The sequence below is a fragment of the Megalops cyprinoides genome, chromosome 6, assembly GCF_013368585.1.
Source record: "Megalops cyprinoides isolate fMegCyp1 chromosome 6, fMegCyp1.pri, whole genome shotgun sequence".
Taxonomy (NCBI): Eukaryota; Metazoa; Chordata; class Actinopteri; order Elopiformes; family Megalopidae; genus Megalops; species Megalops cyprinoides.
The window spans coordinates 33,737,501-33,759,998 of NC_050588.1; the positions used below are offsets into that span (position 1 = coordinate 33,737,501).

General features: G+C 44.9%; 2 protein-coding genes across 5 annotated transcripts in view; one reads left to right on the top strand and one right to left on the bottom strand.

Annotated features, from left to right (window-relative positions):
- The window catches only part of st3gal8 (ST3 beta-galactoside alpha-2,3-sialyltransferase 8), a 13,642-nt gene extending 9,874 nt beyond the window's left edge, over nucleotides 1-3,768 (top strand). For all 4 annotated transcript variants that reach the window (XM_036531538.1, XM_036531536.1, XM_036531537.1 and 1 more), the window contains exons 2-7: nucleotides 1-306; nucleotides 1,917-2,110; nucleotides 2,279-2,458; nucleotides 2,797-2,842; nucleotides 3,012-3,131; nucleotides 3,576-3,768. The exon at nucleotides 1-306 is cut by the window's left edge and continues 597 nt beyond it. In XM_036531538.1, the coding sequence (XP_036387431.1) occupies nucleotides 1-306; nucleotides 1,917-2,110; nucleotides 2,279-2,458; nucleotides 2,797-2,842; nucleotides 3,012-3,131; nucleotides 3,576-3,746 (1,017 nt within the window). In that variant the 3' untranslated portion in view covers nucleotides 3,747-3,768. The remainder of the gene's footprint in view (nucleotides 307-1,916; nucleotides 2,111-2,278; nucleotides 2,459-2,796; nucleotides 2,843-3,011; nucleotides 3,132-3,575) is intronic.
- A 3,269-nt stretch (nucleotides 3,769-7,037) lies between these two features.
- The window catches only part of unm_sa1614 (un-named sa1614), a 55,068-nt gene continuing 39,607 nt past the window's right edge, over nucleotides 7,038-22,498 (bottom strand). The window contains exons 15-28 of the mRNA XM_036531535.1: nucleotides 21,919-22,052; nucleotides 20,974-21,065; nucleotides 17,538-17,724; nucleotides 16,863-16,948; nucleotides 15,421-15,536; nucleotides 13,169-13,236; nucleotides 12,213-12,320; nucleotides 11,822-12,086; nucleotides 11,541-11,714; nucleotides 11,320-11,383; nucleotides 10,991-11,052; nucleotides 10,597-10,775; nucleotides 9,471-9,593; nucleotides 7,038-7,631 (exon numbers count right to left, since the gene is read on the bottom strand). Coding sequence (XP_036387428.1) covers nucleotides 7,557-7,631; nucleotides 9,471-9,593; nucleotides 10,597-10,775; nucleotides 10,991-11,052; nucleotides 11,320-11,383; nucleotides 11,541-11,714; nucleotides 11,822-12,086; nucleotides 12,213-12,320; nucleotides 13,169-13,236; nucleotides 15,421-15,536; nucleotides 16,863-16,948; nucleotides 17,538-17,724; nucleotides 20,974-21,065; nucleotides 21,919-22,052 — 1,733 coding nt within the window. The 3' untranslated portion in view covers nucleotides 7,038-7,556. The remainder of the gene's footprint in view (nucleotides 7,632-9,470; nucleotides 9,594-10,596; nucleotides 10,776-10,990; nucleotides 11,053-11,319; nucleotides 11,384-11,540; nucleotides 11,715-11,821; nucleotides 12,087-12,212; nucleotides 12,321-13,168; nucleotides 13,237-15,420; nucleotides 15,537-16,862; nucleotides 16,949-17,537; nucleotides 17,725-20,973; nucleotides 21,066-21,918; nucleotides 22,053-22,498) is intronic.

A 22,498-nucleotide genomic window follows, 5' to 3' on the forward strand; every position in this document is an offset into this window, starting at 1 on the left:
TTCATGATCGCCGTGCACACCATCCAGAAGAGCAGTCTCCTGCCCCTGGCCATGGCGGAGACGCACCACGCCACCGCGAGGACCCCTGTTAGGATGCCCGTTAGGATGCCCGTTAGGATGCCGACGCAGCCGCCCCCGACCACCACCGCCCCCGCCCCCCGGCGGGGAGGGGCTTGCGCCTGCCCCTCGTGCGTGTCGGACGGAGGGCGGTCCGAGTGGTTCGATCAGCACTTCGACCCCCAGCAGCAGCCCTTTCTCACTGCTGGAAACAACAGCATCGCCCCTCTCACCCTGAGGTGGTGGCTGGTGAGTGACATTACAGTCTTCAGAGATGTGGGGAAAAAATACAACTGACCATAGCCTCCATATTGCCTGTGCTGTCTGTACTGTACATGTGCACCACATGGAAAGTACATATGGACATGGGAAGAATTATTATTATAGATTACACATGTACGCACCAGTACTGATCGCAACCAAAGTGTATATAACTGCAATAAACTATGAAAATAATGCGGAAAAGCAAGACAAACAGAAGTATAAATGATAGCGATGCTGAGAAGATATTTTGCAGGGTTAGCCATACCCTGGCGTATATACTGGACTCTTGATTGAGCAATTCTGGCCATGTGTTTTTTTTTTTTTTCCAAGGGTACAGCCAGCTCAGCCAGAATTCCAACTCAGTCCTCTATAGTCCCAAGTCCAGACCATGAGTAAATACTGTTGTACAACAAGCAGTACGATGCAACTTTTGGAACCAATAAATTGGTCCTAAAATGGTTGTAATGAGGAGTGGACTGTGAAGCGGCGTCAGTTGTAAAAAGTGAAGTGGAAAGTAACGGTAACCGTCTCATCCCGCGGGACGTGACCAGGGTAGCAGAAGCGGGGAGCGAGTGAGCTGGAACAGAGGTAGCGAAATAAAACTTTGAGTGAGTCTTAACAGGAAGTGTACCGAAGACAGGAGCAGAGGAAAATAAGAATGTGCAAGTGTACTTCCTGTTGTGGAGTGTGCAGCCGTTTGAGCCTGTCAGTGTAACACTAAAAAAGTAAATGGCCCTCCTGTTTGATACCAGCTTGTAATTAATATTGTTCAACACCCCACCCTGGTAAGAATAATTCCAGGATATGTTTGCCCACAAAGGAAGCTCTTCCCTGAAAGTGGGGGAGGGTGGGGGGAAGAAAGGCTTTGCAGAGCTCTTTTGGCTCTTTTTCACTTCACCAGAGAACTGCAAATATCATCAGAGTCCGACATCTCCTTCTGCTTTCATGGAAAAGGTGGAACATCTGGAAAAACAGCAGCTGCGTTTGATGAAAACTAATTGCGTTCCTTTATCATGCTCGTCCACTTGAAAAATGCTGTAAAAATGTACCAATTAAGCTCGTAGCGGATTCCACGACTGTAACTGTCAGGGTAATTATGTAAAAAAAGAAAAAAAAAGAAACCTCCCCATGCGACATGGCACAGATGGGAGACTTTAGCAAAGCTTCCCACCAGTAGGTTTTTCAGCAAGTTTTCATTTAACCTAATTAGAGGCTTTTAGGTTTTGGAAGGCAACAACACAATAACTGCACAGTCCCGGGATAAGCCTGGCATTGTAATAGGCACTTGGCCTCCCGTTACACACAAAGACACATACATTTCGTGCCGCAAAGCCTCTGCTAAGAGGGCCGAAGAACTGTAATAAGATAACGACCGAAGGCAGTCAGGTCGTGAAAGGGACAGTTTTAGGCATACGATCCTTCAAGACAGATGCCAACTTCACTCTGATGACAGCAAAATGAGTTCCATTGTAGTTGCGGATTTCTAGGTTAATATAAAAGTCTCTCGTGCGTTGCCAGTGCGACGTTTGGGGCCAGTTGCTGCTGGGTGAACGTGTGGTTTTCTGGGTGTAAGAGCTTCGTTTTTTGTCCACCAGGCCCTTCAGCGGTCAGCAGAACCGCTGAAAATCGAGGAGGTGATCCAGAGGATGTTCCAGGTGATCGCCAGCCCAACACAAGACTGGCTGCCCCGGGAGACCCGGTGCAGGACGTGTGCCGTGGTCGGGAACTCAGGAAACCTGCTGGGCTCGCGCTATGGCCCTCTGATAGACTCCCACAGCAGCGTGATAAGGTATGCGTAGCCGTGGCAACCCCAAGAGAGCCAACGGCCCGAGACCTCGTAACGAAGTAAAGGTGATTAAATCAAGCAGCCGCGTCAGAGTCGCTTCCAGGCGTGCTCGGGCAAAAACAGGCCAGCCCAGATGACAGGGGCTCTGTGTTCTCTTCTCTTCTTTTGAAGGATGAACAAAGCCACTACCACCGGGTTCGAGGAGGATGTGGGGAACAGGACCACGCACCACTTCATGTACCCAGAGAGTGCGGTGGACCTGCCGCACGGCGTCCACCTTGTGCTGCTGCCCTTCAAACTGAGGGACCTGCAGTGGGTGGCCAGTGCCTTGTCCACGGGGGAGATCAAAACGTATGCCTTCACCCCCCCCCCCCCCCCCCCCCCATCTCTCTCCTACTAGCATTCATAAAATGTCAGCGTGTGCAGTTTCGCATCTTTCTGATGCCTCACCGTTGACTGTGAACTTTATAAAAACATACACACACAAAGTTGGCGAAAGTGGAGCCGGTCAATAAAGGGAAAACGCACTGTTGATTAGTCCTAAATTTAAAAATAAATGTGTTGCTCACCTATAATAAAGCCAGTTATTTTGGGAGATATACATCACTCTGTGACTATTTTTTTTTCTGGATTCACGTTGGCAGTAGTCTTTGTTCGTTTATATTATCTTGTTTTTCTCTTCTCACTAGGACATACATGAGAGTCAAAGAGCGGGTGCAGGCTGACAGAGACAAGGTGAGGATCGATCAGGGGGAATGGATGGGGGAATGCTAATTCAATTCAGATAAGCCACATTTTCCAAATGAAGCTTTAATAGTGTTTTAAAAGGGGCTTTTATAGCGAATTCTGAGCGTGTCTCCGCCTGTAGTCACACATGGTCCTTTTTCCACCGTTTGACCGGCAGGTGATTGTCGTGAATCCAGCCTTCTTTAAATACACCCACGACAAGTGGACGGAGCGCCACGGCAGGTACCCATCCACCGGAATGCTGGCCATAATCTTCGCTCTGCACATCTGCGATGAGGTGAGCGTTCCACAGGGATGAGACCAGAGGACAGACGGTTCCGCGCCGCTTCCAGTAACGCAGGCCGTATGCTCTCTGCGGTGCAACAGTTTCCATGAGGAAAAAAAGAAAAAAGTGAACTCAGCTACGCTGGCCGCTCTACAGAGTTCCAGCGTACTCCCAGATTCAGTCTTGATGCTTTGTCCATTCTTAATTTTTTTTTTTTTTTCTTGAACTGCTCATTTCTAACAACGGGATGAGTTTCAGCGTAGCTGAAGCTCATGAAAAGCATGACACTTTCCAAAATTTGTCAGACTCAACACAGGTTAAACCACTGGTTTATTGGTCATTGCTTTACATTCGCATTACTTTACAGTAGGTTTGTGTTAATCGGGGGCCCCTTGGTTTAAATGTTCAGCGCACTGCCTGTTGCGGATCCTAACAGTGATAATTTTCCCTAACCAGGTGTCCGTGTTCGGCTACGGGGCCGATCACCAAGGCAACTGGCACCATTACTGGGAGGACAACAAGTTTGCCGGCGCTTTCCGGAGAACCGGCGTACACAACGCGGACTTTGAGACGCAGATTATCCTGAAGTTGGACGCTGAGGGCAAAATCAAGCTGCACAAGAGATAAAAGGGGGGGGGGGGGGGGGGGGGGGGGCAGTGCTGGACCTGCACTGCATGCTGCGCAAAAAGCCATAGCGCCACAGGGCGTGAAATCTGACTGACAGGCCAGAGAGAGACAGCCTAATCCTGTGACCTGCCCTGTTCTGCAATTAGCACTGTGAGCCTCACAGAACCAAAAAAAAAACCACAAAAACCCCATAGCCTCAAGACCAAATCGTTAATCACTGTTCTGTGTAACATTATGTATTTTTTTAAAAGCATGCACTGTGCGGACGATTCAGGTTGCATGACGATCCCGACGAGGGAAAGAACCGTGCCCGCCCATCTGCGCATGTTTGTGTCCACGGATCAGAACAGGAACGGGAAAGAAAGAATGGTTTTTAGTTGAGCCACTTTTTCTTTTTTTTTTTAATTTATTTTCATTCCTGTACACTTTGTTAATGCTGTACCAACTAGCCTTATCCAGAATGATCCTTCAGGAATTTTAAAGCCTCTGAGCAGAGGTTAAGCCAATGAGGCCGAGGGGAGAGGAGAGCTGCCGAGCTGCCTGTGTTCGTGAGCGTTCGGAAGCGCTCACACACACATATCCTGTGAAGCAGTGGTCACTTTAAGAGGGTCTTAGCGAATCAAGCACTTTTATAACAATGGAGAATAAACCACAACGGATTGATTTACAAGGAAATTTGAGGAGCTTCTGTTTCTTGCTGAAAGTCCTTCTCTCGGCTGCTTTCTCAGCTGCGCCAAGTTGCCAAAATGACCCGCGCAGTCAGCTGGAAGGTATGACACGTATTTGTCTCAGCAGAGACAGGTTATATTGACGGATAGTTGGCACTCCGTACCCAATCGGAATACAGCCATTTCAGCATAGGGGGTACGTGGTACAACTACGGGACTAGTTAGCACTGAGTGTGCTTAGTTTCCTAAATTGTCAATATTTAAAAATGGCTGTATAAAAAAATGAAGCTCCTGTGCATCGAAGGTCTTAACGAGTGGAACTCGTCTAACGCCTAATCCCAGATAACATGTACCTCAGTAGGAACAGAACTTTCCTGCTCAGGTCAAGAATTTGACACCCTACATTTTCACATCAATGATTTTAAACACACCAAGGTGCACTGAATTAATCAGCAGATCTGTACCATGTAACACTACCCTAATCTGTTGGTCCTCGAGGAGCTGGATGATTTGACATTTGAACATGTTATCCGTGGGAGTCATTTCGTGAAATGCAACATGATTGGGTGAGAATGACTTGGTTTTCGAGTGAAATGATACGGTATTCCATACAATGTTGTGTGAGCTAAGATATAAAATCTAAATATCACAATGTACCATTTTGTAAAATACGGGGTGGGGTCAGAGTAAAGACCAAACACTGGAATGCTCCTCCAAATCAAAAGTCTGGTACACAGAGTTCATGTCACTTTAATAAGTATAATAACAATATAATAGAAACAAACATACACATATAGGAAGTTCATGTTTTACAGCCACCCCCATACAAAACAAAAAAAAAAATAAAAATATATATCATTTAAATTAAAAAATGAAATATAAAAAAATTGCATGATAGATAGACACAGTACAGTACTTTTAATAAAACATCAGGTACCATAAATTAAAAGTAAATAAGAGGATACTTGAGGCTAGTTCAAAATTTTTTTTGCCGAAATACATCATCCTTTAAATACTGCAATTAAATGAAATTTCACTCCCTCAGTCATCACTTTAAAAAAATATCAATGATATAACAATTAGTTATACTCTTTATATAGGCCTACTATTTAGTTATTACAGCCATAGATCACAGACAAAACAGCAGAGAAGAGAACTAATCGGTCACCTCGTTGTGCAATTCTGTAGAAAAATAAAGCGATCGCTTGCAATAGTGGCTTAGGAATAGTGTGAAGGTAGCCTCCTCTGAATAACTGATGCTATATAAGACAGTGTGTCTCAAATAGAGTTCAAGTATTTCTCTTCGAACAGCATTTGTGTTGAAACCCAAGACCCCAGAGACTCATAAAACTAATAACACACAAACACTGAAGCACGGAGATAATTTACAGGTACACAGGTGAAGCACAGTGAGCGTTGGAGCATAGCCTATACTGGTCTAACCGTGCTAATACAAGTCCTTCATTCCGGTGCATTCATATGTACGGAAAGCACATGCTTCCACAATTTGTTTGTTTATTCATATCTCATACTTGTGTCTTCCATTCAAACCCTGATACCCTACCTTTTACATTTTATGTGCTAGAACAGGAGTAGCTCAAAATCGTGTCAGATCCCACACTTGGAGGTCTGCCATTGTGTCTGCGAGTATGTGTATGTATGTACTTGAGTCTGTGGGTCTGTGTATGTATATGTGTACTTGAATGTGTATGTGCATGTGTGTCTGTATGTGCGTGTATGTGCACATGCATGTCTGTGTGTAAATGTGCACATTCGTGTTTTGTTGCCTTGTTGCCTGTCATTCTGCTGTTTTCAGGGTGTATATCACTGTAAACAGGCAGCCTCCCTTCTCTGTGTGAAACTCTAACTCTGAGAAGCAAAGCTCCCAAGGATCATTAGGCTCAGAGCATTGGGCCGTAGTTTGGCATGAGATGTAGGGGCGTGTCTCCTCCTCTAGAGGGAGGCTGGCAACAGTCAGCCTCATTGTTCTGTTCTTCATCACATGAGGGCTCATCAGAAGTAAAGCTCATGGCCATCGCTGCCATGAGCCAGCACAAGAACACACACGGTACAGCGGGGGTTTCAAGCTGTGCGTTTCCACTGCTAATCATGAAGAGGCCAAAATAATGACATGTCATGCTGATGGTCTCAAACTGCCATCCAGACCCTTTTGAAACACAAGGAAACCACTGTTATCTCTACATTCCCAACCAGTTCCCCACATGTGTACATGTGTCTGCGCGTTTCATGCATGTGCTGTACATAGTTTTGTCTTTTGTTTGCGTGGCTGTGCAACTTGCTTTTTCTTCGGCATAGTCACACCACTCCCTGTACCCTGTATCTTGGATCAATAATTGCTTTACTCGCCCAGTGAGATTGTTACACGTCCTGCTTTTGTTTCATTAGGCTTGTGCCATTACAGAGGCATTGTCATCAGAGTTACCCTTTGTCTGAGCTGGGCCACACATCTCTATGTGATGTGTGGCCCAGATTCCTCTCAGACATAAGGGTACCATACAACTATTGTCATATTGTTTTCTTTTCATTAAAATTATCCATACATAGTTTATGAAAGCAGATCTCACCATAGGACAAATACAACAAAATATCTTTACCCTGCAAGTTTTAGGTCGAACGTGGAATGCAAAACGGCGCGTTTACGTCTGTTGAATCAGATGGCCTCGTTTGAAAGTACACCCCTTTTCCGATCGGCCACAGAGGATTAAGACGAGAGAAATGCCCGAGTCTTCTCGTCGGGCCTGTACTTCCAGCCACTTTTCACAGATCGTAAACCAGGTTAATGAGGAATACAAACGGGAGGACGTGACACAAATCCGAAATAATACCAGAGTAGGACTGCACATGAACTTACAACAAGCAGCGCCGTGAACCGTTGTGTGGGCAATACGAGCGCAGAGGCTGTTATACATTGACCGTCTCATACCTCCCCACAGTGATGTAAGGGGCATCACACCTCACGTTAGGATATAATGAATTATTCACGGCACGCAAACGAGTGGAACAGACATGGTTATGTGACGCCTCTCACCGGCAATCTGGGTAAGGTTAAACAGTCACTGAAACGGTTGCGGCAGGGGGGAAAAAAAACAGTCTTGGTCCACACCTGTTCCTTTGGTCACATTTATTCGGACAAGATGTGGACAAAAGATGCGGGGAATAGCCCCTTCTTGTGTGGCTGTCCTTCGATGTACCCATGCTGAAATGACAAAAGAAAAGACCGCTGTTACTCAAATCAGTAGTCATTAACCCCCAAACCCAACCCCCACTCCCCAGAAAAAAAAAGGTTTGGAGGTTTGATGGCTTGGATATTCGTAAAACTCCCGGGAGTATATCTTTTCCAGAAAAATGCCAGATGGTTTATTTAAAACACAAATGCGCAGAAGAAGGCTGATTTATTGTCGGTCCCTCCTGTGGGGCTTTAGCAACATGTGTGACACACATCACAGAACTGCACAAAGCAGCATATGAAAGGAGCACATGCTACCGGCCTTTATAGAATTTGCAGCCATGCTTTGTCAGACTTTGTAAGAACTTGTGAGGGGATTTACAAAAACAATAACGGAGTCAACAAAGCTTTGTCCCTTTTATTTTCACACACAGACACACACACACACACGCACATGCTTGCATGCACGTACGTGCACACACAAACACACATGCAGAGAGAGAGAGACTTGCTACCTGGATTTTTATTCAATAATGCCAGCAAAAGCAAAGCCTGCTGTTCTTGATGCACGTACAAAGTATATTTTTTGGACAGGAACGACTGAAGGATATTGTACAGGGTAAACCTAATCTGGAAGGCATTATCCAGGCCAGTTGGAGTCTTGCAGAGCGTTCATTGATTCAGCAATTGAGACCGGGTAGCACACAGCCAGGAAGAGAGTTCTGGACAAAACCATTTCCAGCTGTTCTTCTGTCTGCCTTGGTTAAATTAGTATGCACAGTCTGCCTTGTTCACAGACTGACAAGCGCCGCTCCTGTTTTTCCAGAATAACTTTTCATTTTCTGAATGAAACGTTTGATAAAGCAACGTGTGATACATATTTAAGACCGCTGGCTCAGTGACCACATACGGCTGGGGGAAAAGGCAAAAATGTGCTCTAATAAAAATGTCCGAATTAGTTAACTGTGCATATAATGAATGAGGAAGTGCCCATGAATTGCCTCGCCTTTTCAACAAAGTGCATGTCTCTCACAATAACAAAGCAGGGCCCAAATTACTCTCACCATTTCAAGCATTATAATGCAGGCAAGTCTTGACATGACACATGATGGCAGCACTTAAACATGGCGGCTTCCTCCATACAGCATGCGTGTGGAATATAGTACTTTTTTTCATTACATTATTACTATTTAGCAAATGCTCTTATCCAGAGCGACTTACAATTTTTTCCTTTTACACAGCTGGATCTTTACTGAGGCAATGGTGGGTTAAGTACCTTGCCCAAGGGTACAAAAGCAGTGCCCCAGTGAGGAATCAAACCAGCAACCTTCCAGTTACAAGCCCTACTCCTTACCACTATGCCACACTGCTACCCACATTTTTCACATTTTCACATTTCAAGACACCCCCCCCACCACCACCACCACCACCACCACCACCACAAAGAGTGGTGAGTTAAGAGTTAAGAGTTAAGTATACAAAACAAAAAAAGTCATCAGCTATCGTTGTTACACATGCCAGTGTGGTGAGTATTTTCCCTGGATGGTTCCATCCGATAATTTACAAACCATTGTCCATCCAGTGAAAAGCCATGCAGTCTGCACAAGACTGGAGCACAAAATAAAACTGATATAAGGTGGGGTGGGCTGCACATCCATTTGTACTTGTTCCATTTCAAGTGATCAGATGAAGATCATGTTTGCCAGTTACAGTGAATGTTCGAATGGTGTTACGTCTTGGATCCTGGCTTTCTGCTGGGACTTGCTGTATAACTTATCCTGTCCAACATACTGTCACAACAATGGAGCCAACAGTAGGCTGCCACTCTTGAGGTCTAACCTCCATGTGATACCTGGGTGTGACACTTACCCACCAATCAGCATCGTCCTCTCCCAGCACCACAAGCACCTCCCCCTCGTTAAAGGTCAGCTCGTCATGGTGGTCGGCCACACAGTCGTAAATGGCTTTGACCCGCCGCACCTTGGGTTTTGCCTGGGGGAGCAGGGTGTTGGGGGAGGGAACAGAAGAAAGGAAATGAATAAAACTACTATATAAAGCAACTGACTAAAGTCCCACCAAAACCTGCAGCATCAATCATGATAAAGTTATCTTATCTTATCATCTTATTTGTGTAATCATCCTCAAAACCAAAAGCGTATAATATAAGCCATGCTGCAGGTAATAAGGAACTGCTTTGCTGTTCATCCTGGACTGCTGTAGACAACACATTTATTTTGGCCATTTTAAGCCATACAGTTTGTTTACATTTATTCTTTTAGCAGATGCTTTTATTCAAAGCAACTTACATAGGTTACAGTTCTTTACAATGTTATCCATTTATACAGCTGGATATTTACAGAGGCAATTGTGGGTTAAGTACCTTGCCCAAGGGTACAGCAGAGTCCCAGCGGGGATCAAACCGCCAACCTTTCAGTTACGAGGCCTGCTCCTTAACCACTATGCTACACTGCCGCCAGTTTGTTAATATAGCAAATCATGGAGACATTTAAAATAGTCATGAATAAACTACAGAAAAATAAGTTGAAACAGTCACAGAATAAAATAATTGCAACCATAGTTAAGTCCATGCTTGAATCATTCCTAGCAACCAAAATGTTTTATCCACTATTGTTTAATGAATAACTGTTCCCTCTAAATTGCATGGCAAGGGCTGATAAGATAGATAGCTACATTATTGTCATTTAGTAGATGGTCTTATCCAGACCGATTTACATGGGTTTACAATTTTGCATGTTATCCATTTATACAGCTGGATAGTTACTGAGGCAAATGTTGGTTAAGTATCTTGCCCAAGTGTACAGCAGTGCCCAAGCAGGGAATTGAACTTGCAGCCTTTTGGTAACGAGCCCTACTCCTTACCACTACGCCACACTGTCGCCCCAGTAACTAGTCACTGTTGTGGCTGTAATACTGTTAGTAACACTATTATGTGTGATGTCAGGCATATCCTTCACTTGGACTCTGCCTCTCTTACCAGTCCCTTCCTGGGCAAGGGGTGTGGGGTCATGCCCTGGTGACCGGAGGAGCCCCCATTGGACTCCAGGCTGAGGGAACGAGTGGTGGTGGGGGAGATGAGGGGGGGGTTTCGGCCGCTAGGGTGAGGGATCTGGTAGATGTACTGCGATGAGTTACCCTCTCCATCTGCTCTGAACCCTACAGAAAACACAGTCACAAAATACTTGCACTTGTTTTTCATGTAACCACAGCTGTAACCACAACTCAATCCAATTACAAACAAAAGCTAAAAACTTGATGGAAAGTCTATGGCAATTTTTACTTTCATAAACTGAAAGTTAGACTAGAATGCAGAACGTTGTTTGTAACATACTATACTCTCCATGTAAAGTGAAAAGTCATAAGCTGAGTACCTCTCTCTGGTAGTTCAGACAGGGAGTTGAGAGCAGTCACAGTGTATTTCGGTGACCCTGAGCTGAAATAAAAATAGGAAATGATGTCACGTCCTCCAGTATGGCCAGCAGAAAAATAAACCTGACGACACCTTGACTGTGTTGACATGTTACATCTTTGTTTTCAGACAAAAACAATGTTATCACAACTCCAGCTTCCCTTTATTATCTTCCATACAACATGAACGCAAAAAACACAAACAAGGTAACCTATTAACTGACCACCAGGGGGCAGTCAATACATTCCAATTTTTCCTGTACGCTGTAACGTTATGTATCTGCTCACTCACACGGCTTTTTGATAGGACGACTCCGGACCGGCGTAGCCCCTTGCGTTGCCAGGAACCCCGTAATCTGAAGACGCAAATGAGAGGAACATCAGCGCACAGGGCGGGCGATCAGTCTTACACTCAGAGTCCTGTCAGAGAGTGACAGCGTGTGTGTGTGTGTGTGTGTGTGTGTGTGTGTGTGTGTGTGTGTGTGCGCGCGGGAGGGTGGAGCTGCCACCTACCCATGGCGGTGTGCCGCGAGGCGTGGGGGCTGTGGGGCACCTGGGGAGACGGCTCAGAGTAGGTGCGCTTGTGGCGGATGGTGAGGGGCGGAGGGGGGGTCCTCTTCTTGCTCATGCTGTCCCCCCAGCCCTCCGGGGGGCTGACGGGGGGAGGAGGAGGGGGGACGTTTGGCACTGAAACGCACAGAGACGAGAGGGTGTGAAGCACACCGGGTGCGGTGTGACAGGACGGAGGTAGAGAAGGCAGGGGGATTAGAGCCTGCCAGGGGGGGGGAGCTCACCTCTCAGTCTGGGTGGGAGCGGGGGAGCGGGAGAGGAGGGAGGGGGCGGTGGGGGACTGTCCAAACTGCGCGTCTGCGCGTTGGGGACAGCGTACGCCTCTCGCCTGTGGTCCCGGCCCAGTGCCAGCCGGCGGCCCACAGTGAAAAGGGCTGTGCTTCCTCCTCCTCCCCCACCTCCTCCTCCTCGTTCGTGTTGGGCAGCGCTGGTGGGGGCCTGGTACAGGCTGAATGGCCGGCTTGAACGCTCTTTCTTCACGGGACCCATCTGCACAAACACAAACACAGACACAAACCCAAACCCGGTCTCAGTACCAAAGCCACGCCAGGCTGCTACGTGCTCCTGCTCTGACCGCTAGCACGTTCTGACCATCTGGCCGCTAGCGCACAGCACCTTGTCGTCCAGGTCGTCGTCGCTCTCATACAGGTCATCCTGCCGCAGCCTCCACTCGTACTCCACATGCACGTGCATGTTGAACTGGTTACTCTGGGCCTGGTTTATCTGGGAGATGACAAGGAGGGCGTCCATCAGCCAAACTCAGACACTGAAAATTCACACTAAAGGACACTAAAGCTCATATAACTTCATGATTACACAGAACTAAATTATAACTAATGGCTTTAATTATATTCATGATCACACTGATTATATTTCTGTCAACACATCACATACAATGTATCAATCACCATATACACTCATTATTCATTTATCTAATATATAAACAGAATGTTTCAGTGATATGGAAGGTGGCAGTGTAGCATAGTGGTTAAGGCGCAGGACTTGTAACCGAAAGGTTGCCGGTTCGATCCCCGCTGGGCCACTGCTGCTGTATCCTTGGGCAAGGTACTTAACCGACAATTGCCTCAGTAAATATCCAGCTGTATGAATGGATAACATTCTAAAGAACTGTAACCTATGTAAGTCGCTTTGGATAAAAGCGTCTGCCAAATGAATATATGTAAAACATAAGGAAAGAAGGAATAAAAATTTTCATATTAAGCATAAGAATAAAAAAAAAAATTAAGAATAAAAAGTTCATATTAAGCATTCATATGACAAATGGAAGGCAACTATAATGCATCCATTTTACTGGCAGTAGCAGTTGCAACTGAGATACAAAATCCTTTTCTCAAAGGAGAAGAGAGTACTTTTGCTTTCATTACAATAAAATACATTACATAACATACACGCAGATCACTACTGTCATCTATGTATCTGCTAAGAGAGGGGAAATTACGTCAACGATTTCTGTGAATGCCAGCTGTTTAATCAGGGAAAGTCAAGTGGTATTGGCATAAAATGACAACTGTCTAAGTAGAGTGACGTAAAGTTGGCGAGTTAAAACTTACCAGCTCTTCACAGTGTGTGTGCTTTAATCTCCGAGCAATATCCAAGCCGGTCTCCCCTACCTCATTCTCTACAAAATAAACACCTCATATTGAGTACACCCTAATCCCCGTGACTGACATAATTTTTCAACGTGGAGTCACACATTAGTAACTCCTTCACTGTGTAATTTACCATGGCAGGTCTTTCAGTGGGCAAACCTGACTGAAGGAAAGACACCCTGCTGAGAAAAACTCACCGCTATTATATTTGAATGGAATTTACTGAATGGAGCTCTTATGAAAGAAAAAATGCAAGAAATGCAAAAATGGGCCTTTGTACACCAGAGTGGAAAATACTTCCATGACACTGCAAATTCATGCTGCTTTAATCAATGTGTGTGTGTGCGTGTGTGTGTGTGTATGTCATCCCTGAGACTAACGTGTCCTCAAAATACATAAGGAGCTGTATTCATATCCTTTGTCTAGAGAGTTTCTCAAATTCTCAAAGAATAAAACCTCATATGGCCACAGTTCTAACTACATTTTAAATGTCGTACCAGTACACCTCAATTTCTGACTTTACTAAAAGAAAGAATTCATGGTAGAGACCAAATGATCAGCATGTACCCTACACTGAACATTGGTACGAAAAAGACCAGCAGGGACACGAGCGCCCCCTGTCAATCACTGCTGGACTGTGACACACAGTCACAGGAAAATGGTCCTGCTGCTCCCGACAGATAATCCTCAAATGGCACTCTCAGCATAGTAACAAAGACAAGGAAACTACAGCAGTGAGACACCACACACCATTTAGCAATTCATTATCAAGAATACCATACCATTTTTTTTCATCTAATGTGTATATAGAAATCCATCTATTTTGACACATGCAAGAAGAAATTTAGAACAACCGCATGCGCAAAAGTGTGATTTGTCAAACCAACGTAAGACCAACATACGAAAGCTGCAGAATGCCAACTGTTCATACAGCGCTTTTGGATGCTAGTAGATTAGTATTTTGAAGCTCCACCAGCCATACATATATGCTAAAACCATTCCACTAAAGGAAATCCATTGTCATTATCATGAAAAATCCAAAAAAGGGAATTTCTTCAAAACAGAAATTGAGCTGTTGGCGTCTGAAGTGGGTTTCTAAGAACAAGCGTAACAGGTCGGAACGAAGTTGTTGCCTAGCAACAGATCAGTTCGGCCGTAAATGCTGCCACATCTAAGATTCGGACAGAGACTGAAATAAAAAAAAGGAAATCGAAATAAAACAGTTTGATCTGAAATTGAATGCAAAAAACTGCAGCTGGTACCTTACAAAAAGAGTCACCACAGACACCAGCTATTCCCATATTATTCTCCTGTGACAGCTTTTAATTGGCTTTTTATAGTTCAAATGTCCAAATCAACAAAGGTTTCACACATCTTTAATGACTGTGACAAATAAAGGATTCATTTGCTAATTCAATTTAAACAAATCCATTTAAATGTTAACATACTGCATAATGATTTCTGGAATATTTATTTATTCATTAACATTGAATAAAATTGAATAAATGTTTGATTCATGCAGAGTTCTTATGTGAACATTCCTGTGAATATTATTTCTTCATTTTCAATAGCTAATCTTTATTCAAATGTGTATGCTGTTTCTGTAATTTCTAGCAATTCCACTATTCTACCACAAGCTAATATGAATATGCATGGTCAGGGGTTAACAGACATTTGTGTACACTTTCATGCAACTGTTCACATTGATAAACATATTTTGCACATAAATGTGCACACTTACATTACATGCGCAAATTCGTATCATTGTATGTGCATTTGATAAACAAGGCCCTACATCTCAGAAACACACAAGCAATCTGGCTATGCTAGCTATGCTAACATGTTTGGTTCCTAAGATCCTGAAAGTCTGTTTTTACCCATATTAAATTTCAGTTACAATTCCACATGTACTAAGCTCTTTCAAGATAGATTTATTTCACACTACAGACAGCACCATAATGGTTAAGGAACCTGACGCCCAGGTTTGAATCCCCGCCTCTACTGTTGTGCTCTTAAACAAAGTGCTTAACCTGAACTGCTTCAGTCAATATCCAGTACTGTAAAGTGACACTGTATACACATGTGAGCTATGCAAATCTGTCAGGATAAGTGTGGCTGCAAATAAATAGGGCAATATACAATTGACTGCACACTGCCGTCTAACCTGTGTGGGATACAGCAGCCTCTCTGATCAGGATTAAAAACCTACTTACTGATATGGGTGTTGACCTTGGCTCGTAGCAGCAGTTTAAGGCACTCTGTTTTGTTGTGTAAACAACAGTAGTGCAAAGCAGTGTTGCCCCTGACAGTCTGAGCATCCAGGCTGTTGCTGTAACAGGACAATGCACACACACACACACACACACACACACACACACACGACAAAAATACCAGTCAAAAGGTGAGAAAGAAACAGCGTCTTATCAGTACATCCCTCAGTGGCCGTCCGTTTCGCTACATTCAAAGTCCCGCTGGAACGCTTTACATTGCGGCGCTGATCACATCTCATAAGCTTGATGGCTACAGGCGAGGACTTGGATCAAAAATTACAACGTGCTACTCTGCACAGAGCTGGTTCACCTGATTTAATCATGATGGATATCTACGGATTTGTACAGGTGAGGGTACACTGGATACGATCTGACCAGTTGCACACATGAGGACTACGAAATGATATGAATAGTACCCCTCTCAAACTGGATGTAACTGTGGTCACTTATGTAATAGCTTGGCTGTTATCCGTTTGATATCGTGGAGTCATAACACAAATATTTTTTTGTTTTGAAAAACTTGCACCATGAATCCCTCTGCAGTGTTTTTAGAAAATTTTATTGCATTTTCATTAAATTTAATTTGAATTTAATTGCAATTTAATTAACTAAATAAAGTCGCTGGCATGTACTTAGGCAGGCACAGTGACCGCAGTGACCAAAGCGGTCACTTCTAGTTCTAAGTAAGGCAGTCAGGGAGTGGTACAAATGGTTTTCTGAGCTCCAGGCCCTTCATCCTTGTCTTCCTCCCTACGATCTTTACAGCCTCTCTGAGCCAGAAGTTTACGGAGCGCGATCCAAGGCCGCTTGGCGACTCTTCATGAGGGCGCCTCCCTTGAGCCTTTCCAGCTGCTGAAACACTTGAGGCCCCGGGAGCCGCGTTGCTGCCGTTTCCTGTCTCACGCATTCCAGAATTCTTTCACACCGAGACCCAGTTTGTTTGCTTTCCAGAACACAAGCCTGGCCGGTGTATTACACAATGTCCGAAGCTGCTTACTACAACAAGTAGAAAAAGGATACTGTGGCCCAATGTCGTCCCAATACCAGTAAAATACCACATCTGTGCTGCTATTATCTTCTGTTATTTATCGTTATGTTCAACAACAAATGTCACATTATTACTATTGTAGCTATTCTGTGTTCTGTGCAATGCTGTACAGACAGGGTAAAACCAACCAGCGACAGAGGGAAGAGGAGTCAAAGAAAGCTAAGTTAGTTATCGCCATAAATACTGCTTTTCTACCATAATTAATTAGTTCAGACTACTACATATAGGTCATTTCTGACCAAATTTATCTCTAGTTTTATTAGTGATGAAGCTAAGCTACTATGAGACATATTCTTCCACTGAAACCCCTCCCACTTCATGCCTGTCTGTTGCTCACCAGTTATGCACCAGGAAGTCCACCATGTGCAGTGAGGTCCGATCTGCCAACAGGACAGCCAGGTGCAGCGCCGTCTCCCCTTTATCCTACCGGGAGAGGACACACCCCGCAGTCAGCTCCCCAGCGTCTGCCACGGAGCAGGAACTGCCGTGGAGGTGGATTTGGCAGATCCCTCAACTACCAGCGTGGTGTATAAATGACTGTTATTGCTGCAGCCGTGCCAGGTGTCCCTGTCTGGTGAATGGGTGGGCCTGGTGTCGGAGGAGTGAGGTGGTGTGTGGATGGCGCATGTGTTATTTGGGTTGGCAGTATCTCTGTCCTGTGCAGGTTGGGCAGGTTTTGGAGGGGAGGGGTAGTATACCAGTCTGGTATGGGGGTAGGGTGGGTGCTGGAGGGCTGAGGTGGTGTCCCTGCTGGGTGTGTGAGCAGGGTGGGTGTTGGAGGGGTGAGGTGGTGTCTCTGCCCTGTGGTTGGGTAGCGCTGGTGTTGAAGGGGAGGGGCCATGTCCCTGCCTGGTGAGTGGGCAGAGCCTGGTGTTAGAGTGCAGGGGCAATGTCTCTGCTGGGTGTGTCAGCAGGGCAAGTGTTGGAGGGGAGGGGGCGATGTCCCCACCCTGTGAGTGTGTGGGGCCTGGTATTGGTCGTGGGGAGGGGGGGGGGGGGGGTCGTGCTGTACCTGCAGGGGGTTGGGCAACGGCTGGCCCAGGTCCATCCTCTCGGCATAGAGCTGCAGCAGGGCGAAGATGTCCCGGCTGCGTATCGCCTCCTGCAGGTTCCGCCGCAGCGTTGCTGCGGAGCTGCCGCTGCGGCGGGCAAACTGGCACTCCATGTACTTGCAGAGGATGAAGTCCTTACGCACGGACCTGCACGGGCACACACATTACATTACATGCATTTTTCAGACACGCTCACCCAGAAAGACTTCCATCAAAATAGAACATAAGTGTATCAGTTCAGTTCAGTTCAGTTCAGTTCAATTCAATTCAATTCAGGCAATAGGCTCACAACACTCCCAGACCAGTAAGTATGAGTATAACACTATTGAAGCCCTGCCACAGGTTAACTTGTGCACTCTGAGAAAAGCCAAGTAAATACAAATAGAACACAAATTATAATATTACACATAAAAGCACACACAAGGACAGGTGAGGAGTGTGTCTGCACCACAGCATGTCTCACTGATTATCTATTCAGCACTGAGGAAAACAACTGAGTAATAAGCATCGTCACGCCGAATTGAAAGCAGAACACTGTAGACAAGGGCAAGGCGGCTTATCCGCTCAGGGGGCAAAGTCAGGGGCCCCCTTTGCAATGCTGATAGGAACCAGGCTGAGTGCATCAGGCCATTTGACATAACACCCACACAGAAAAATCTCAACAGCGTTGGCGTGAAGTTTTGCTTTTCACGGGGCAATGGAGACAGGGCAGCCTCAGTCTCTGAGGCTCGACTGAGATCGGCAGTAGCTCCAATCCTCAGAGATGCAGGCATAAACTCATTAAGCATGACTTCAGCTATGCCGAAGACAAATTCCAATACACGAAAAGGGTAATAATCGCATTTTGGCATAGTCCCACGGCAGAATAATAGGCCGGTTTGGAAACACAGGTGGCTAATTGAACCCAAAGGTGTGGATGCGACCTGAATTCAGAAGAGCCGTGGCTAACCTTCTGGGTTTCAGCGGAGTGTGACTGTGCTTGTACATGGAGGAGGTAACCCTGAGCTATGTAGGGTAAAAGCTTGCAGAAGTCCATTCGCAAGGACAACACAAACTCCTAACATGTATTATTCATTATCACGCATTATTATGATGTTACATGTGCATGTGCCTGTATGTACCTGTGTGTGAGTGTGTGTGTGTGTTTCTGTGAGACAGTTCATCGTATAGCTAGTACTATGTCCTCTCTCAGTTAAATGACAAATGTAGGAAGGGGAAATAACTGTCACATGAAAATTCACATGGGATTGTGAAATATAGGGGACAGATATTATTCATTGTGACTGGACAAGCCTTTGTCAGGTTTCTGGTAGTCTTTCCGAGAGCAGGACTGATCTCGGAAAGTCTGTGGATGGGTACTCTGTCCACAATATCTACTCTGACGTTACCCTCCCAAAGCAGAGGGCACCTGTGATTCCTATCTCAAAGGGATTGTCCCCGCCTACGTGTGGAAAAGGCCAGTCTGTGACAGGAGCGACTTTTCATTTCAGAAACAGAGATGGAAAACAGAGTGATAAAACAAATCAATATTACACGGTTTCAGACAGCACCGTGAGAATGGGGCTCAGTGTCAAGTAAACAGCCCGTACTTTCACAGAGCACTGCAAACAAACAGCAAAACTCGCCCTTGCTGATGGAAAGAAAAATAAATAAAACATATTCTCCAACCTGACAGAGGCCAGTCAGAGTCAAAGACAAGGTGGAACGTGCAGAGCAAAGTTCCCAGTAAAATCACATGTCAAAGCTCTACGTAAGCCTTAATGCCCATCCATTTCAGCCGCTTTGTTGTCCCATCTGTTATGACATATGAGTGAGATTATCCGCAGGCTTGCTGACGGTGCGTGAGACAACCACACCATAAGCTGGTGACTTACACACCACCGCAAACACAAGGTTCACGTCGAACAGGTTCGGTCCTTTGTCTCTGGCCGAAAAAGAGAGCAGGACTGCGAAAATAACTTGGGTGTAAGCCAGTGGCCCCTTGATATTTTAAGCAGCCTGATGACCTTGTTTGTATCTAGTTCAGGAACATAAGATTTAAGGTTCATCCTCTTTGGAGACACAGCAAGAAAAGTAAACACCTGAGTGAGTTGGTCTGATGTATGCTAGTATCATCTTCTGTGCAGAAATTTCACATACCATTTAGTTTATGTCTGTTGGGCCACTGCTAAGGCACAGCCTATCAGATAAGGTAAAAAGATAAGGTAAAAAAGCAAAAGAAATGGATGCACCTATTGGAAGCTTCTGCATGCACTTTGTCACTTGGTAGATGCGTTTATATGAACGAATTGCCAAAGATAATGTGATGTATTGTGAAGCCTCTTCAAAAACTGCTTGGATCAAGCTGCCCATTTCAAAATAGGAAGCCTTACAAATCCCTGTAACAAAAGTTAAGAAATCCCATCAAGATGCCGCTTTGGGTAACCATCACATAATGAATGTCACCATCGTGTATTAGTGTTGCGTTCTACATCCTGGGAAAAAAAAAGCAAGCAGGAAGCAAATTTTCAACGATACATATCCATATCCCATAAAGAAAGAGCTGAGATACATGTCTCTGAGAGATTTCTTCATCATGGCACTGCTGCAAGAACATAAAGGCAGTGAACATTTCTCATGCTGCTGCTCTCTCTGCTTAAGCAAATCCGGGAAGATGAATGCCATTGCATTTTTACGACCACATTAAAAAGCCAGATCTGATCATGCACTCTGTTTACGCCCTTGCACTCCCCATGTGTGCTTGTTTGTGGGATTTACACTTACGCTAGTGCCACGTGTTTCCTGCACACACACTCAACAATGGAAAAAACAATCTGCCTGTTCTACTGAAGAACTAAAATCTGAAGATAAAATTAACTGACATTTGGCCAAGATGGCTAAAGCTCAGTCTAAACAGAAACAAAAAGAAACAAATACAGTTTAGAGAGTGTGCAGATGGCTTTATGAATATTGGGATACACAAACAGTTGGTAATCGGACATAACAGAGAAAAATAAAGATTGTAAACACATACATTAAAGTAGAGAGTTGTTGAGTGACTTTTGGAATGTGAAATAGCACATTAACACATTTACTTCTTGAAGATACCATGCTTTTTAGTTGGCACAAAGCAGACATGGAGGCTCTAAGCCTTTTGCCTGCATTTACCACAAATACAATTTTAACCATGAGTGCCTTGACATGGTTAAAATAGGTACGTTTTTTAAAAATAACTTAAATCCTTCAAAAATAAAGGTGTTTATTCTTGACACTGAAATATGAACATGACTCAACTTTAAATTTAACGCTTACATTTTGGAGCAGCATCCCGGAGCACTTTTTCCACTACTCAATATCATTAGACAAGACACAGCCTCTACCCATTCAGAGGCAATTTTCAGCCTTTCTCTTACTCACATGTCACTTTCGGCAGATGGCTTCAGGGAGGGGCTGAGGAGGTTGGCTTCCACAATTTCATTAAAGCCTGAGTTGCCCACATTCTTGGCCAACTAGAGAGAGAGAGAGAGACAGAGAGAGAGAGAGAAATCCATAAATCCAGGAAGCGAATTACAGGTGCCACCACTTTACAGGGTCTGTTCCATATTATCAAACTGTCAACCAACAAACTGATCCATCAGGAGAACCGCCTTTGTCAAATAACACTAGAAAGCAACCTCAAATGGTTTTGGTCAGACTCTGTAATGAAGAGCTGACGACAAAAATACTACCATCTCTCTGATCCTTGCTCTAGATGTAAGGTTCTAGTAAAAGAGGGGTAACAAGTAACAGCCCTTTAATTTGAAACCTTCTCCATCAGCTGGGATAGAAAAAGCTGGGATGAGCTGCTTCCAAATCTTCCAAAATCCACTTTCCAAATCTGCTTCCAAATCTGCTTTCTTTTTCTTTTTTTAGATCAGCCTCACAATTCGGTACAATTCAGTACAATTTTTGGCCATTTTGTCATGCTGAACAGTGCCAGCTCTTCAGTTTGGATGGCAAAGAGGCCACTTTCCAAGAGAGCTCTCGGAATTGGACAGACGGCATCGCATTGATTACACGCATTTTAGGAGTCTGACAATTTCCTCCACACAAAGGCAGATCTGCCAAACCGCAAAACTCACCAGCGCTTGACTCTGTGTGCAAAGTGCTTGGGTCTTTTTGAGAACCGCTGTCCAGCAAACACTTTAAACAGACTGTTTGCCCAGCTTACAATACAGAGCACACATTCTTCTTCCACTATTCTCCTTCTCCACTACATCATGGGAGGTACGTGATAGGGATCCTTTTCACAAGGAGGTAACTGGATCTACATGTACCTGGTTTGACCATGCAGTATCTCAGTGGGTCCAGGGAGACACTCACCAGCAGCTCGGAGGTGCCCAGCTTGTCCAGGGACAGGGACTGGATGCGAGAATAGTGCACTCCCATCTCTCGGTGGATCCCAGAACACTCGATACACGTCAGAATGCCCAGATTGGTGGAGATCCAGGTGGGGTCTGAGGGGGGTGAATATACAGTGAGGTGACATGCAGGACTTATCCAAGGTCACCCTACCCCGAGGGGGGGGGGGGGCTGGGGCAAATAACCTAAGTCACCACTGTGGCTCATGGCACTGACTTGATTCTGCATTCTGACGACTCCTTAGTTAAGTGAACATTCTACCGTGCTATGGCTAGTAACTACAAGTAATTGATGTTAAGGGAATTTCATTAGGATGGGTAATAGAATTGTCTGCTAGCTGCAATAACTCCATTAATCTCTTTCATCCAGGAGAAAATGACACTCTGAGAGTGCAGTTACTGTATTTTAATGTCTCTGCAGTGCAGAGACATTAAAAAAATATGTAAAAGAACCCCCCCACACACACACTACTTTAGATTTAACTTTGTCTTTCAAAGTAATTTAATGCACTGATGAAAACTCTGCTGGGCACATAATGACC